Raw genomic sequence first — 17,476 nt, forward strand, 5'->3', positions numbered from 1 at the left:
CATCCCTTGTTAAGTTACCTCCTACTAGGAAATTGCACCTGAGTTTCCTTGAATTCAGTGTGTGGCTGCTGGGGCGTCCTGCATCTCCACTGACAAGGCTACAAAGTTCACAACTGTCGTTCTCCACAGTGTCCCTCTCACGCACCATGATCCAGTGTTTTCGTAATAACCGAAAAGGTCAAGTTCTCCAGATTCCCAATGCAGCTTTTTTGTCCCCTGCATTTTTTATGTGGCTCTTTATCTGACTCTTCCAATTTCTACCTCCTTTCTGAAGCGTGGGCCGCCTTGTATGCAACTTTGCATTTTGCTGCCTTGTTTTAGCTGGGATCAGTGCCAAACTAGCTGTGCTCCATCATTGCTTGGACCTTCAGTTTAACCACTTTTAGCTATTGGAACCGTTCGGATCGTTGGGAATTTGTGGAGCTATTTAAGACCTGTTAAAAGCAAACTTTGGTGGTTCTCAGAGCTCCCGAGATAGCTCTTCAGGAGCTCCCGAGGGGAAGGGGTCTGGGTGTGTTGATTCGGAAGTGTTAAGCCCAGCAGATGCCAGGTTATGGGCATACTGCTGGTAGGCGGCATACGCACAGTTTTTAAAAGGGCATCTTTAAATCCATTTTTTCACACCAAGACTAAGTTATAATTTACATTTGTATGCGGGAGAATTAGCAAGAGGGCTTTTCACCATGTCCTACGTACAAGCTGGCAGGTGGCCCAGCGCTGCTTGTGGGCATGGGTGGGTCGGAACTCGGTGAAGCCATTTCCAGATGGAGGGTCCTTGCAGGTGAACTCTAGAGGATTGAGTTTTACCTCCAAAGCTGGCTTCATCTAGGCCCAGTAAAAGGAGAAAAGTTCAGGTACAGTGTCTGAGAGGGATCTTTTTCTAGATATAAAAGCCTAATTTACAGTGGTCCTCGACAGCAGGTGTGTATTTTTGCATGACTTTTGCTTCATAGGAGGAGGAAGATGCTGTTCCACTTAACCTTTTACTCCACAATTTTATTACCTCATTTTCTGTTTTTTGGAAGTTCTGCTGTTTTGTTTCCCCCTTACCCACCCAGTTCCGTTTTGGCAGTAAAGGGCAGGTTTCTGATGTGACTATGTTTTTACATCTAGCTCTTCATCCTGTGAATTTTTAGCTGCTGAGAACTGCTGTGTAGGGAACATGAAGCACGCACATTCCCTACCGGAGAGTAGGAGCAGGCCTCTCGTGTCCTGCTCTGTTTGACCTGCTTCAGTAGTGATCAGTGGTGGAGCCTTTTCCATGCTGAACGTTGTGTCACTCGTACTGAAGGAGAAGGCTCTGGAGCACCAGTACCTTTGCAATAACTTCATTGCAAGATCATTAAATAAATGCCGTTGTTGCCCTTAGAGTGTCGTCCTGGAGTGCTTGCCTTGCTGTTCCAGGTAGTACCTGTAAACCTTTTAGGTGATCGCATGAACTGAGTCCAGAGCCTGTGTATTTCTAGAAGGGTTTTTTATACCCGCGTTTCTTTTTTTCATAGGACCTTACAGTACTATTACTTTGGAGCCTTGGTTGTCAGCAAAGCCATTTTGATACAGTGCATTAGAAAGAGATGGTGATATTTAACTGCTTGAGTTGGCATCTGGGGCTAGGCAATGTGGAACACTCTTTTTCTAGGAAAATGTTTTCCCTTAGATAAATAAAAATCCCATTGTTCAGCTGAGGGGTTGACCCGGCACATGAGTAAAAGGTTAAGGGGAGGAAGGGCGATTTATCCACTTAGCATGCAGGCTTCAAAAACAACCATGTTGCCAGTAAGCTCGAACTGAGTGCAGGACAGCATTTTAAATAATGCTCATAGGGGCATTTTTTTTCCATGAGCAGGAAGCGGTCTTTCTCTAATCAGGACTTTGGCATTTAAATATCTCTGTCTTGGGTAATATCCTGACATTGTCCGTGCATACGGGGCCGCCAGAGGAAGAGGCTTGTGAAAGGAAAGATATGTGATAACCGCTGCCTATGTGAGGCTGCTCCCGGGAGATCCTCTGCTCCGGGAACGTCGGACGGAGCCCGCCGAGGCAGGGAGGACACATGGATTCACATCCAGGCACAGGATTGGGTCCTGGGTAGGACAGTTCTCCTTGACCTTGAATCTGTTTTGTAATTTATTTCTGTTTATTGCAGTATTAGAGATCTGGCAGTGTGCCATCACTCATCGCTCGGGAGTTTGCTTTCTGTGTACCATTATTGGATTATTTAAGAGAGAGAAAAGAAGAAAAAAGGAAAGAAAAGCAGCACTTTCCACTTCTGAGGAGTTTGGCTATAGGAGACAGCATGGAGGACATCAGTTCTTAAGAAAGCTCCTTCCAAAGTGGGAGCTCGCAGCAATGTGAAGAGGGATTAGGAACCAAAGCAGCGGGGTTGTGATTGCAGTAAGTGGTTGTTTTAAAGTTGCTTGTATTGCAGAGGAGTTAATGTAGTTCATAAAGCAGATGGCACAGGAAGGATTGCTCTGAGAAAGTTTAGACTTAGTAAAATCTCAAAAATCAGATTAAAAAGACAGATGGGATTCTGGTTTGGAATGCTAACATGTAGCTTTTGTTGGCATTTTTTTGGGCAGGGAGGTGGTTGTCTTTTTTATTTCGCTTTCCCAAATGATGGCTTTGGAGATGCTGGTTTTCTTTATATAGCTGACAATAAATGTGGTACTAAAAACTAGAAGTTACACATAAGCAGCTGTTTTCACTGTAACTAGTACTTTTGGATTGCTCTCACTTGAAATACAAATAGGATGTGATTGCTGAAGGAAGATAAAGGAATAAAATTACAAGATTTAGTCTCAAGTTACCTGCTTGGGCACCCGCTTACAGCAACCTTGTGCCCTTCATGGGAGTTAACCTTGTATTTACCTGCTTCTTCCTTTGGGAGAGTTGAAGCTGGAGTTGCAGGGGTTGCCACGTGGCTTGAAACAGCCCCCTACGAGTCCGCACCGTCCTAGCCAGGAGCCGCACGTGGCAGATGGAGCTGGGGGAGCCGGCAGCGAGGAGCAGCCTCCTGTGGACGTGGCCGGCCCCTTTCCAGGTGTGGGATGAGGCACAGCTGCCCGGAGCAAGTCCCTCGGCCTGGGGCCTGCTGGCTCGGGCATCTCTGCTCCGGTGTATGGTGAAGAAATCCATACACTGTGTGCCTTAATTCCCCCTTCCCCCTCCAGAGCTTCCCTTTCCGAAGAGCAAAGCATCTGTTATATACTGACTTTTGGAAATAACAAAGCACAACACCATTAATTCTGTGGAAGAATGAAGCAAAGCCCATGTGGGTTTAATTCTGACAGGGCTCCTTGCTGTGGTATTCTGGTAAAACTCAAGAATAACTCGAGGGCTGTGTCCTTGCTGCTTGGTTGGGAATACCAAGGGAAAAGTTTGCCAGCTAGGCTAAAGACTTTACTCCCTAACTCATAGCGAGTCTTCTAAGCAGCTTTTTCTAATTAATACTTCTTATAGCATATCTAATATTTCAGTCTAAAACCTGCTTACTAATTTGAGGTCAGACTGACTGATCCTGTTCTTACACTACTACCTTTTCACCCTCTTTTTCCTCCGGTTCTTTAAGTAAAGGGGACCAGATGTCTCATCCCATTTTTGAAACTTACTGTAGAGTTTATATTTTCATGGTTGCTTCTCTTTTTATAGTGTTCTTACCGCTCTCACTGTTTAGAGGTAGTTTGCTTCAACATTTTTTTTCCAGTTCAAAGCTTGTAATCATTTTGTTGCTGTGGGAATTACTGTGATAGTGTGGGCTCTGTTTTCATGGCTTCACGGCTGCATTAGATGAGAAGAGAAAAAAAGAGGCTGTGTGTGGGAGAAAACCCTGGGTTAAGCAAGTTGTGTACAGTTCACGCATATGTCAGTGAAGATAACACATGGGAAGGAATTAGGGCTGTTCAAGCTGTTAGGATTTTCTGTATTTTATGGGAAGGAGAGTCTAAAAAAAGAGGAGAAAAGATCCTGGATTGTGGTCTGGAACACCCTGCTTGGAGCAGCAGTTGCCAGTGGTCCATCCTGAGTGATGGCTTTCAGTGTGCCTGTTTGGAAACACGGTTTTGGAGACCTTGTCCTTCCGTACCAGGCGTAGAGAAGGATGCCCAGAGAAGCCTTTGCATAAGGAGCTGTAGGGAGAAGGAAGTACAAATCGAGGGTCCTGCTGGCAACCTCTCTTTCCTGAGAGAGCAAAGCCTTTAAATGAACAGATTAATTTGTGTGTTTTCTTTAAATCAATCTTCAATATTTCATCAGTTTTAGTAGTAGTCTCCATTCTAGAATTTCAAATGTTCATAAATTAAATAAATCGGCTATTTATGCTTAATTTCTAATCCTTTTATTAGCATGCAGTATTGTAGAGCTCTTTGGGACCTTTTTATGTGTGGCTGTTTCAGAACAGGCTCTATTTTCATGTTGCTGAAATTGTCACCACAATGTTGAGCTTGTCCTCTTTCCTTGCTTTCCTTTAAATGCATGACCCAATACTGTTACAGAAAAATACAAGGTTTGTATTGCTTTTTGGCATAATGTTTTAAGTACGTGTACAGTTTGTAATGTACATGTACAGTTTGTAAATACATGAATACATATGTATTTGTAAATACAGTTTTAAGTACATGTACAGTTTGTAAATACATGAATACATATGTATTTGTAAATACAGTTTAAGTACATGTACAGTTTGTAAATACATGAATACATATGCATTCTCCCTGTGATTAATGTGGCTGCCTTCCATGTGCACAAGATTTCAGAAGCTGCTTGGTGAGCAAGGCAAGGTTTCTAAGGAGGCCACCTATATATATATATTTATGTATATATGTGTGTATATATATATATATGCACCAGAGTTTGTGTATGTGCACTGTTTTCCAGTTACATTATTTTCTTTGACTACTAAATGTAAAACTGGGAAAAAGTCCAGGATCTTTAATGGCTAAAATGTATTTAATGCTAATCCTTTCTAAATTGGCATTCTTCATTGCCAAGTTCTAAAGTGAGGGTTAGGATGATGATGTATTTCTCTAATGGAATTTTTGTTCAGGACTGTCTGATATTTATATTTTCTGTACTCTAGAATTCAGACAGAAGGTCTGTGCTTATGAAATGGCCCTATATTTTCCTGGCCGAAATGCCCTTAAGAAAGAGGTGTTGATGTTTTGAAGGGTTGCATTAGAGCATGACATCCTTTTAAAATTCTATATTGTTATGCTGTGTTTCTCGGAATACTCAGTTGTGTCATTTCACTATTAAAATTCACAACAGATTTTATTAAGTTCTTGTTCTGCCTGATATTATGTCTTGCTGGTTCAATGCCTGCATATACCAAAATCACTTCTTACAATCCTAATACTCAGTAGTAATAGAACAGGACTAATCCCCAATACTGTTCTGCAGAAACTGATATATCCTTTTTTACATATATATGAAAGTGAGGTCACACTCTCTTTTCTGGGCAGCCCATGAAGCAATGAGATGCCTGTGGTTTGTGAGCACCTTGCTTGGTAGTGGCTGCATTCCTTTGCTGCCAAGTGGAGGATTTGCAGGATACCCTCTCGCTACCTTGGGGAAGGGAGTGAGCTGCGATGGGGGCTCCGCACGAGAGCAGCGACGTGTCCTGAGGTGAGGGCAACAACAGCAGGAAAGGGTGAGTGTGAGAGGAGGCTGTTAGGTGTCCACTTAGGAGGAGGAGACTGGAAAAAATACTGCGGAGTGGTTTGGTCAAGTCCCCGGAGTGTTGCTGGCTCTTTGAGCAGAGCTTTGCGTGGAGGTGGCGGCTGTTGGAGAGAGACGCGGCTGCGGCGTTGGAGCGAGAGGCAGGAGGACAGTGGTGGGGGCAGAGCATCCATCGTAGACACAGAGATTGCCCTTCAGAGGGATGGTCTCGCACATGCCTCTGTGCTGCATGGAGCAAAAGTTTCTGACACAATACATGGTTTAGTCATAGGAGTGCCTTGAAGTGAGCAAATATTGCACATCTGGAAGCATTTTAAGCAAGTAATTAGTTTCTGGAAAAAGGGCAGATTTCTTGAGTAAAACGTAGTCCATTGTGTCCTTCTCGCTGCCTGTTTGCAATATGCATCGTTCTCCTGATGGTAACTGTTGTGTTCCTGGTGCGCTCACCAGGAGCTGCAAATGGGGATGGGTGATCTATTTGACTCTCATTTCAATAGGAATAGCCAGATATTCCTAGGTGTCATCATAATTCTGCTCCTTTTGGAAAAGAGATCAGTGGAAACTGAGGGGAGTGTTTTTCTCTCTCAGTTTATCTGCACTGCTGGCACTCTGTGTTCTGCTTGGTCCTCCCGTGCATGGAGGACAAGGATCCTGGATTCCTTGGATCCTGTTCCTGGGATTTCACTGCCTAGGAGAGCCCTCACAGGAGCTGGCCTGGCCCAGCTGGGGAAATCCGCGGCTGCAAATCTCTTGCTTCAGTAGAGCCCACTCCTCCACCCACTTCCTTCCCAGGACCCGCTCACCCCTCACCAGAGCAGAGCTCCTCTGGTCCTTTGTGCCCAGAGAAACGTTTCCGGGAAGGGGCAGAGAGCACAGCCTGCTCCCAGCCTGTTTCCCTCTCCTCTCTGCTGCTGGCACCGGCGTGGCAGGAGATGTCACCAAGCCCTGTGCCCTTGGCTCGGGGGTGCTGGCCCGTGCTCGGTGCTGCCTGGGGCCAGGTGTCTCTGACAGTACTCACCGTGGTTGTTTGTCATTGCAGAAGTGACGCTGAAGGTCCACGTGAGCGATGCCAGCACACATCAGCCGCTAACTGAAGCCTTCATTGAGATTTTTACCAACCAGATTTCCATTGCATCTGGCACCTCGGGAGCAGATGGCACTGCCTTCCTCAAGTTTCAGTATAAGCTGGGCAATCAGCTGATAGTGACTGCTAGTAAACATGCCTATGTGCCAAATTCTGCACCATGGAAACCAGTAAGATTGCCTGGTAAGAGATCTTTATTTTTGTTCTGAGGTAAGATTTTGCGTCTAAAGGAAGCTACACAATTTTGTATGATGTATTTTGCTGCTTGGTTGCAATCCTGGGTGGGAGGAAGAGCATCTGTGCGATACAGAAATGTGGGGTTTCTTCCTCAGTTCAGCTGTGGCATCGGGGCCGTGCAGAGCTTTGTGCTGCTCCTGGCTGTCCTTGACGCAGACCTATGTCACTTACCAGAGAGTTGTTGGTGTTCCTACAGCTCCACAGGACACACAAATCAGCTCCAGATCTTGTTCTTTTGGGGGACTCTCTTTTCCAGTGTGCTCTCTCAGCAGCTCTGATGTTCTAACTCGTTTCTCTCCCAAGTGCCCACTGTGTTGTGTGCTGGAGCAAGCACCAAAAAGTCCTGGGTTTTCAGTTCTTGGCCATGTCCCACAGGCTACCTGGAATCTGCAGTTATGTAAAAATTTTCTCTAACATAATTAGCATGGTTTGTTTATTTAACAGCAGATTAGATATAACAAATATAAAATTATTTCCATGCATTCTCTTACCTGAATGCCTCAAAATCTGGTGAAAAACAGGAGTTATTACATTATACCTGTTATGGAGGAGGGCAAACTGAAGCATGAAGACATGAGGGTAGCTCTAAATGATGAGAGTGGCTCTTTGAGACCTTAAAACAAGATGATGCTCATATTCAGCCGCTGCATCTGTGTCCCTTCTAACCCCCAGCCACAGTTAGAGTCATCCTGACCCAGCAGTTCAGGAATGGTCCCAGGCCTGTGTTATCCCCACATCTCACGTAGGCATCGCCTCACATTTGCTAATTAGCACAGGCCGGGCCATGCCAGGTTTTAAACATACTAATAAATCCAAACCTAGAATTGTGCCTGAGGTATTTCAGTGTGCTGTTTGCTTACCTGCAATCATTTGCTTCAGATAAGAACACTTTTTCCTTATTTTCCCTGCCATAATATTCAGCTACCTAACAGGGCTATAGATGGAGACAGGATTAAGGAGCGTAGAGACAAGGAACGAGTAGCAATTGAAACACGTCAGAGCGAGGAGAATCCCAGACAAAAACAGGGATACGGCTATCAAAAATGAGCTGAACAAGCCCATGCCTTGAGCTGAGGTTGGGCCAGGTGACCTACAGAGATCCTTTCCAACCCTATTTTGCAATTCTATTTAGAAATTTCCTTGACGATTTTCCTCTTTAAATACGCTGTAGGGCTGGCGTCGTTAGCATGCTTAATGCCCTTCCTTAAGACCTACAATTAAAGCATGCAATAGCCTTTCCTTGCCTTGTGTCTCATATCTTCCCTAGTTATGCCCGAGGTGTTTTGAATGCAGCATACTCTCGTGTGGACCTGGGGTTTGTTTGGTTGGCTGTTATTGTTTGGCTTTTTCTTAAATATTGATCTTGAGGGAAGGGAATCAAACATGACATTACTGTTTTGGTTAGTCACTGAAGTTTAAAGAGATTCAGTTGTGTACATAGTTTCCATAAAACCTTTTTTTTTTGTACAGCTGAAACATGAGCTTAATTCAGAAAATAAAGATTCCTTTCACCATCAGTCTTCCTCCATTGAAATTGCCAGACAATTTGCCATTGATTTCACTGAGAGTAAAATCCTGTCTTTTGATTTCTGTACCTTGAACCCAGTGCTTCTTGATTAAAGAAACAACAAGTTACAACTTGATACACCCCATGTAGATTTAAGAGGTCTGTTCTTTGAATTATTCCCTACTCTTTTCCACTTAAGCAGGAGGATTATTATTTACTTAATGATGAACGACAGGAGGAAAAGATAGAGATCTTTTTCTCACATTGAACTATTTTTCAGAGAACCCTGATTTCAGTTATTAACAGGTCATTAATTTAACATCACTTGAGTTGTTGAAATCTTGGCCTGGAAAACATGCATGTTATCATTTCTGGCTACGCATAGAAGGTTTCTTTTTTTTTTTTTTTTGCCAATAATTCAGAAGAAAACAAAATTAGAGGTGTTAGTCCATAGCTAGGAGGACACTTGGAAAACTGCTGAGCAATGAAGAGAGGTCATGAGGCAGCAAAGCTGAGGCTTTCACACTGGTGAAATACAGTTCTGGGAGCAGAGACCGCTCCTCTGGCAGAGGAGAGCTCACGTGGGAAGCAGCGGCTCTGCACAAGACACCTGACTCATGGTGGGTGAAACCAGCCCTGCAGCAAGGAGGGTCCATCTCCTCCTTAGCTGTAAAATAAGAAAAAAATAAAGGAATTCTGAAAAAGAGTATAGTATCTCAGCACCTGGCATTGGTGCAGCCACTTTTGGAAAGCTGTGTCATATTCTGGATTCTCAGTTTGTGAAGAATGTTTAAAACTGCAGGGGCTTCAGAGGGTATTTCAAAAGTGATTAGAAGTTCGGAGAATGCGACTTGCCGAGAAGCATTGGAAGTGCCTCGTTTATTTGTTCATCAGATGGAAAGTCATGAGTCCATTGGTACCTGCAAAGCAAGCAGGAAATGGGTAGGAGAAAGTGGCTCTGTCTAGTAGACTTAAGTGGATAAAAAAGATCAAATGTCAATAAATTTTGATGAGTAAATTTTGATGAGTAAAAAGGCACACAATTTAACTGCCTTTGTAATTAGAACACTCAAATGTTGTGTTTTATTCTTTACCACTGGACACCTTTAAAAGCAGATTCTCTTTTCCAGCATGATTTCCAGTTTAAGCACAATTACTGGATCTGAAGTAGTAATTAATTCAGGGAAGGCTTTGTTCTGCCTAAGATCATCACAGTGATCCCTCTGGCCTTAAAAACTGACTTTCTGTCTTTGTCATGCTGAGAAGTGATTGTACAGAGCAGCCCAGGGGAAGTTTAGAGGTTATCTGTGCATTACAGCCTGGCACATGCAGAAGTTGGTATGGTTTATTGTGCTGGGCCCCCCAGGGTATCTACATTGTACTAGCTTTCTTTATACAAATTAAATTATTGGATAAAAAGAAAAAAAAAAGTAATTAGATATAATTTTAAAAATCAAATAAATGTTATTGCACTGTTCTTATAGTTTTAGAACAGTATTTTAAATTGTGATGCTTATCAGTATATTGCTTCTATCTTCCTTTTTTCTCCTATGTTTCTTTAAAAAGTGAATAAATTTCTTATAGCAACAATAATGAACAGTCTCCCAATTTGTTTTTTATCATCTTTATGGTCTCTTGGATCAAATAATGTATTTTAATTCAAATATATTTTATTCAAATAATATATTGGAATTTCTCTCCTCCTATCCCTGAAAGCTGCAGGGAGGGGAGGCAGAGCTCAGAGTTTCCATGTGTGCACAGCCAGTTGTGCTCAGCGGCTACTTCTGTGGCTGTTTCTGGTCTCCAGGGTGTAGAATGCTTGGCATGGAAATGCGTTGTGTTTTTCCCTCTCCAAACATGTGTGTGCAAACACCCTCCCTCAGCCGCCCTCTGCGGAGGGTCTGTGTCCCCGGGCAGGGGAGGACCTCGGGCACACATTCCTTGCAGCAAATACTCGTGGTCTCTCCCCTTTTACCAGTGGTGGGATGGATGGTCTAGTTCTGCTGTGTTCTGTAGTGTAGGTGGGAAAGACATGCTGTATTTTAAAGCGAATTATTCAGACTTATTCATCATACTTTGCATTTTTATATGACTTTTTATGTAAGCATGTGAGTTTTTAAAAGTTTTTAACTTTTCTTAAAATATTCCTGAGGTAAGAATTTCTTTTTTCACCTGCCCCCCCCATCTCTCCCCCCACCCCCCCCCCCAAAAAAAAAAATCAAACTGGGTTAATGTCTCACTCATCTTTATGTGATGGCAGGGCATTTGTGGAGTATGGAGTCATAACCCAAAACTCTTACTTTCCACTGCACTCTTCTGTACTTTAAATTCAAATGCATGACTTTGTCAGGTCTCGAAGTGTGAAATACATTGTTTAGATCAATAAAAATTATTCTGGTAATTAAATCATTTAGTTTAGAAAATGCACTTTGTTTCTCTCCTGTGTACAATACAATCTTAATAGTTTGAGTTGTCTGTTGCTGAAAGAATAATGGAAGAAAATAAGTTCTGTTGTTGCTGGGTTATTTTGTAAGAATTCAAATATATCGCACTTAAACCACTTTTCTTCTACAGTGTTCTCCTCACTGAGTCTTGGCCTTCTTCCTGAACGCTCAGCTACTTTAATGGTCTATGATGATGTAGTCCAGATAGTCTCAGGATTTCAAGGTATGCTGATTTATGGAAGTCGGAATTGAAATTTAAATGACACTTGTAATATCTGACAATCTAGTCCTTTCTGCACTCTACCAGTGGAGGAGGCCAGGTTTTCCAGTGAAATTCCTGTGAGTTCACTGAGGGATATAAGGCTAGACCTCTCCTCTGTGGGATGGTTTTACTGAATTGATTAACAGCAAAATGCTTCCATAACATCTCTGACTAGGGAAGTTTAGTTGCTTAGTAATAAACCAGTTTGAACTTCAGTGTGGCAGTTGAGAGCAAGAGATTAATTTTCTTTCATTATCTGTTAGATGCTTCTTCATCTAGCCTGATCTAACCATCCTTCCAGGAAACATTTGCTGATGTTGTTATACTGTAAGACTTCAATTTTAAGTTGTTTCTTGCTTCCTACTGTGAATGTCTTAAAAAAGCATAGGTGCTTTGAAAATTTCTCATATATGCATTGCTGGATAACATATGTAAATGGGCTTTATGTAATTGCTTCTTGTGGAGCTCTTAGCAAATCACCTGCAAACCCACATATTATGAAACCCACTGTATGAAAAGAATAAAATTTAGAGCCCCTTTTCATAAAGCCAAACACAGAAGCAAAAGCAATGTCAGTATCAGACAGATGAACTGTGAGTGTTTCCTCGATCGCACAGCAGAAGATTAGAAGTTCATCTAGGCATCTGAGTGCTATTTAGCCCAATTGATGCGATACGCTGAGGTAAGTCTCTTAACAAAAGAACAGAAGGTCTTAAAGATACCTTGATAACCCCAAACAAGGGGCCTTCCTTCCCCCTAGCATTCTTATTACTCATAAACTGTGTATTAACTTTTCACATGCAGTATCAATACCTTCATTCTGAACTCTAGCAGAGATCTAATAAACAGGAGACTACTACTTTCAATAATGCTTTAAGGTAACCTTGTTTTATCTGAGGGAATATAATAGCATCCTTTATTATGGTTAGAATCCATCTAGACACAATAGGCTTTTCATTAATGAGAGCACTAGATATGACTAAAGCTGAAAGCACTAAACAAATTATGTAGCTGCTGGAACACTCAGAAGGAGCTGCATAACAACACAGCTGGGGTATGTATATTGTGCAGTATGAGAGCTGACATTATCTAATGGGACAAATTAGATGGACTATGGAGTATGTTAATCCACAAGGGGTTCCAGTCAGCAAAACATGAAACATTGTTTACCAACAGTGTTCTGCTATCATGCCGTATTAAATAATCTTACTCAAATGTGCTCATATTATGCCTGAAAAAGAAAAATCTTTTCATTTTTATAACTTCCTTTCTTCAAAATTCAGGGCACATTAAAGGACTAGAGGAATATTTAACAGTTACATGCACTCATAGATATTTTAGTGTCTTGCTCCCTTCAGTGAGTTTCTTCAGGATGTTCCCAATATTTTTAAATTATAATAATGTAATGGATTTTTCCTCCACGCTGGTATACCAGAGAAGGAAAAAAATGAAGAAAATGTTACCCAAAGTATTCTAAGAGTTGGAATTTATTTGAACTCTCATTCTTGTATAGTAAAAACTACTTTATGGGACCAACCCACACTCCTTTTCCTGGGAATTCTGTTATGATGAAACCTAAATGAAAGACAGCCTGGACGTTGTGCTGTGTTTGAATGGGACCTCACTAATTCCTGATCCAGAATCCTTGTGACCTAGTTTTTCTCTCCATTGCTCTTCTAATTTATTTCCCAGTAACTTTGAGCTGCTTCAGAAGAGATGATCAGGAGTTACCACAGAGCAAAAATGAGAACAGAACAGAACTCATTATGCTAGGAACAGACTGGGAACACTGGTGTTTAAAGCACCAGTCAAAGAAAAAGAAAGACCTGTCTTGTACAGTAAGTTACCAGTTCCCTTTGAATAACTAATCAGGCAAGCAACTTATTATACAATTGAGAGATTTGCCTGAATTGATGGAGCCAGCTTCATTTTTGTGGTGGGATTACAACGCGCTTGCTGTGTTCTGACAGTAATTGCAAGGGAAGGAGCTTGCCAGGCGCAGAGCCGTTCAGGTTATGTAACCCCAGCGCGGCGACGAGCCCAGCGCCGGCGTCCGCAGGAGGGGAGCTGCGTGGATAGGCTCTACCTGTCTTACACAGGAGCAATCAGAGCAGGGGCTGATGATAATTGGGATGTTCCTTAGCGTGGATTGAGGCTCAGACAGCAGCGTGGCTCCCCGGGGCACCCCTCCAGCGTCTGCTCGGAGGCACTTTTGAGATGGTTGCATCTCCAGGTGTGCACCAGCAAGCTGGAAAAGGCAGCAGCTGATGGTTTATTGGCGGCAAGTTGCTTAAAGACGATATCATCAGTGCCCAGAAGTCCTTCTCCTCGTGCCTCCTGCCAAGTGGAGACAGGACTCGCATGGCACTTTTAAACTTGAATGTACTGGAGATTCGTTTTGCTTTTGTAAGTCAAAGTTGCTATCTTGAGTATTAAAAGCAATAATAATAGTTTCCTCCCCGTAAGGTAAGTGTTGACTTGTTGAAAAATCCTGTCTTGTAAGACTCTGGTCAGCGCAAATCTTTCTATTTTACTACTTGCGATTCCCACAGCAAGGCTGCTGCCAAACACAGGCACCAAATGCTCTGTGACCTCTGCTGTCAGAGCACCTCATGCCTTGGTGGTCTTCTAGCAAGGTGGTGAGTGTCGGTGGTCTCACAGAATCACAGAAGGGTTGAGGTTGGAAGGGACCTCTAGAGATCATCTAGGCCAACCCCCCTGCTCCAGCAGGGACACCCAGAGCACGGGGCACAGTGCATCCAGGTGGCATCCAGGCGGGTTTTGAAGATCCCCATAAAGGAGACTCCACAGCCTCTCTGGGCAGCCTGTCTCCCACCCCTCTCACTAATGGCTTTCTATCTGCTGCCCTTCGAGTCGTTGCAGGGTTTGGGGAGCTCCAGCAGAGGAGCCGAGAGCCGCAGCGAATGGCAGATTTTGGGTAACTCACTGCTGAGTTTTCTGGCCACCAGCAACGCAACAAGGAGGGGAGGAAAGGGGCATTTCCTTGCAGAGCCTGTGTTAATCTGTGTGGATATCCATAGTGGGAAGGAAGGGGCAGCATGTGGCAGGAAATCCAGCCTTACTGGGGTAAAGACAGGTTCCCTCGTACAGTCTTCACTCGCTGCCCAGGTTTACAAACCCATGCTGATGAATTAAGCGTCTGCCAGGCAATGAGAGGCAAATATTTCTATTTCTGGTTTAGGGAGAGAGGTTAAGTGGCTTCCTTGGGGTCCAGGGCCACCAACAAAGAAGCTGGATTCTTTGGGTGGGATGTTTCTGTGTGAAGGAGTTTGGTTATCCGGCATGCAAACTAACTAGTTACTCTGCAGACTAAGTTATTGTATGGGAGGACTTAATATATGCACAGAGTTGCTGTTTGGTTACAGCCAGTGATTGTAAACTTCCTTTTTACGCAGGGAGTTGTTTCTCAATGGGTAGTGCCTTAAAATGAGCATTGCAGCCTGTTGCAGTGCTGGGCCCCTCTCAGCTCCAAGCTTAGCCCTAAGAGCATTTGGTGTCCGTAGCGTCCCAGACATGGAGGTTTGCTTTCAGACTGCCTAAGAATTTATCATTTAGCAGCTCATAGCTCTCCCAGATACTACAAAATAATTATCTTTTCTGAAAAGAAACCCCAGAAGCTCCCAATAAATGACTCTAACAGGCTCAGCAACAGTTATTTTGTTTTTAATTCTTAATTACTTGGATCTTCAGAAATATATGCCAGTTCTTGGCAACTTGAATAATTCATCTTAATCAGAGTTCTTGACAGTGGAAAATCCTCTGATTTTGCATTGAACTGTTAGTGATAATCCTAATACTGCCTTTTGTTGCTGTTTTTGTTGCTGTGGATGCTGATCCATACGGATAACCCACGCAGCAGTACAGGCAGCAGCCCCTGAACGTTTGAGCAGATCTGTCCCAGAGGTACCACAAACCATTATGATGCTGCGAAGCACTAGGGAGATAAGTCTTCCCCTGAGTTCACTGCAGTCAATTTATTTAGTCTTTTATGTTGTTTTCTGTTTAAGCCTAGAAATTGGCTAAGAGATTTCTTCCCATTTCTGACATGTATTATTTAATGACTATCTTTAGCGTTAGGGATGCTGCTAGGAAAAGGTATTACTGCCTTTCCTTGCAAAGTTACTAAAGAAATGGCAGCTAAGCAATTAGTGGTCAGCCCTTTAGAAGTTCTCGTTTGCCTGCATAGCAAGTCTTTTTGGCTGATATATATTTTTTTTGCGTGTGTATGGAATTTCACATTTTCCCATAATTAGAGCTCTTGCTAGAAGGTAATTCAAAAGATTCCTCTCTCCTGGTTAGTGACATAGGCAGTTGTAGCATTTAGCAGTTGTGAGTCAGGCTCTTTAATCTTTTTGTCAGCCAAGCTGCACATAACATAAAGCTCCTGCGTCAGACTAATAGAGGGAAAGAAGCAAAGTTGTTCTGAGCTGACATCTTTGAAGCACGTAGTCAAGTAGGAGCTCACAACAAAAAACTCTTCATTTTGTGCTGCGTGGGGAGCGTTCTGGGGGGATTCCAAATGAGCTCTGGAGAACACAATAGCTTTTGGTTTAAGACGTAATTTGCATGTTGCACACACAAACTTGCAGATGGAGCCTTGCTGGGTGTTGCTAAACTCTGCTAAGGGTGAGGAGCCAGTGAAAAGGACTATTGACTTTATAAACCCACAATCTGAATGGGACATGAAATGAAGCAGGACATGGAACAGTCCTAAATCATGTTGCAGCTTCAATTAATACCTAGTGATCTTGAAAAAATGCTAAAACTACACAAGACAGAGAAAAACGGAGAAATCTTGCAGGCCAAGTAATCTGGTTCTACTTAGAAGATGTGTTCGGTGTGGGCGAAAATATGGAAACTGTTTTCATCCAACCTCTGAGAAGGGAATCTCTTTATACGGTGTTTTTAGTGAGTGTTATCTCAGTGCTAGAGATAGCAACGCGGCCAGAGCTTTGTAAAAAATAAAGTGGGAAATTACACGAGTTAATTTAGACTACAGATAGTAGTCTCTTAAGGCATGGCATTTTAAAGAGTTTAAACTATATTCATATAGTTATTCCAAAGGAAGCGAAATTTTAGCAATAATGTTAAACTTTTTACATAAATTACCTCTGAATTCATTTCTGCTTTCAGTGATATTCATTAAAAGAAGATTTCAGGAATTTTGAAGTGATCTTGGGAATAGCATAGTCAGAAAACTTATGACATTAGATGCTTTAAAACTCTTACTCTGTGATGCTTGTGGAAAAATAATAGCAGATGCAAAATACATCTTAAAAAATGCATTACCTCCACTTTTGTTGTAACTTTCTGATGTCTCTGTCCATCTCAAGCTATTTTAATTTATAATGGAAAAAAAAACTACAAATGCACTCCTAAATATTCTATCTTCCCTGGATATAAAGTCGCCTTTAATTTTTTTAGGGGCGCGGACTCAGCCACAAGTTCACTTTCAGAGAAGATCTGTGAAATTACCAGAGAACACGAGCTACAGTGATTTGACAGCCTATCTGACAGCAGCCAGTTCACCCTGGGAAGTGGACAGTTTTCCCCATTTGCAGGGATTAGATGGAAATGGAACAGGTAACTGTTTATTTTTGTTTTGGTTTTGATTTGATATTGGTCTGGGCATCCACCTCTTGACTGAACATTTTTTTGTGGTATTAGCATCCTTCATCTGGTTCTTTTGCTGATTATAGAAATCACTGTTTAAGTCAGTACAGGTAGCAAGGTCCTCCATCCCTTAAATGCAGCCATTGAATAGAAAAAGTTGCAGACTCCTTGGCCTTGGGAGAATAGAAAAGTTTGTTCCACCTGCAGTTTAGAGCTAAATCTCCAAATGTGTCGCCTTTTTCTTTCTCTATGTTTCATTAAAAGCAGGGATTCATGTGAAAGCAGAGTTTTAACTTCAGAAAACCATGAAATTGTTTGTTTTTTTTTTTCCCTAGAAGTAAATAAAATGCCCATATATTAAGGATTTAGTACCCTGTTCTGCTGTTTAAGCAGAGTTGTTTCAATGGCTTTGTTAAATGCGTTGTACTTTTGGATCTGGCTTCAGTCAAAGATGCACAAATTCATTTAGCACCGATGAGGGGGAAATGGAAATTCGTAATAGAAACACAAGAAATATTGAACTTAGAGCTTCAATACATTTTTATGACTGCCACTGCCTGTTACTTCTCATTTAATAATTGGTGTTGTGTGGGCTAAGGAAAAAGGAAGAATTGGGCATAACCATCTTCAAG

General features: G+C 42.4%; 1 protein-coding gene across 1 annotated transcript in view; it reads left to right on the forward strand.

The window, feature by feature from the left end:
• The window catches only part of FAM171A1 (family with sequence similarity 171 member A1), a 77,663-nt gene that overhangs the window by 38,358 nt on the left and 21,829 nt on the right, over nucleotides 1–17,476 (forward strand). Inside the window, exons 2-4 of the mRNA XM_088533541.1 lie at nucleotides 6,716–6,943; nucleotides 11,079–11,171; nucleotides 16,656–16,814. Of these exons, the coding sequence (XP_088389667.1) occupies nucleotides 6,716–6,943; nucleotides 11,079–11,171; nucleotides 16,656–16,814 (480 nt within the window). The remainder of the gene's footprint in view (nucleotides 1–6,715; nucleotides 6,944–11,078; nucleotides 11,172–16,655; nucleotides 16,815–17,476) is intronic.

This window comes from Tinamus guttatus, unplaced genomic scaffold, assembly GCF_059628265.1.
Source record: "Tinamus guttatus ecotype Peru unplaced genomic scaffold, ASM5962826v1 Tinamus_guttatus_pri_ptg000509l, whole genome shotgun sequence".
Taxonomy (NCBI): Eukaryota; Metazoa; Chordata; class Aves; order Tinamiformes; family Tinamidae; genus Tinamus; species Tinamus guttatus.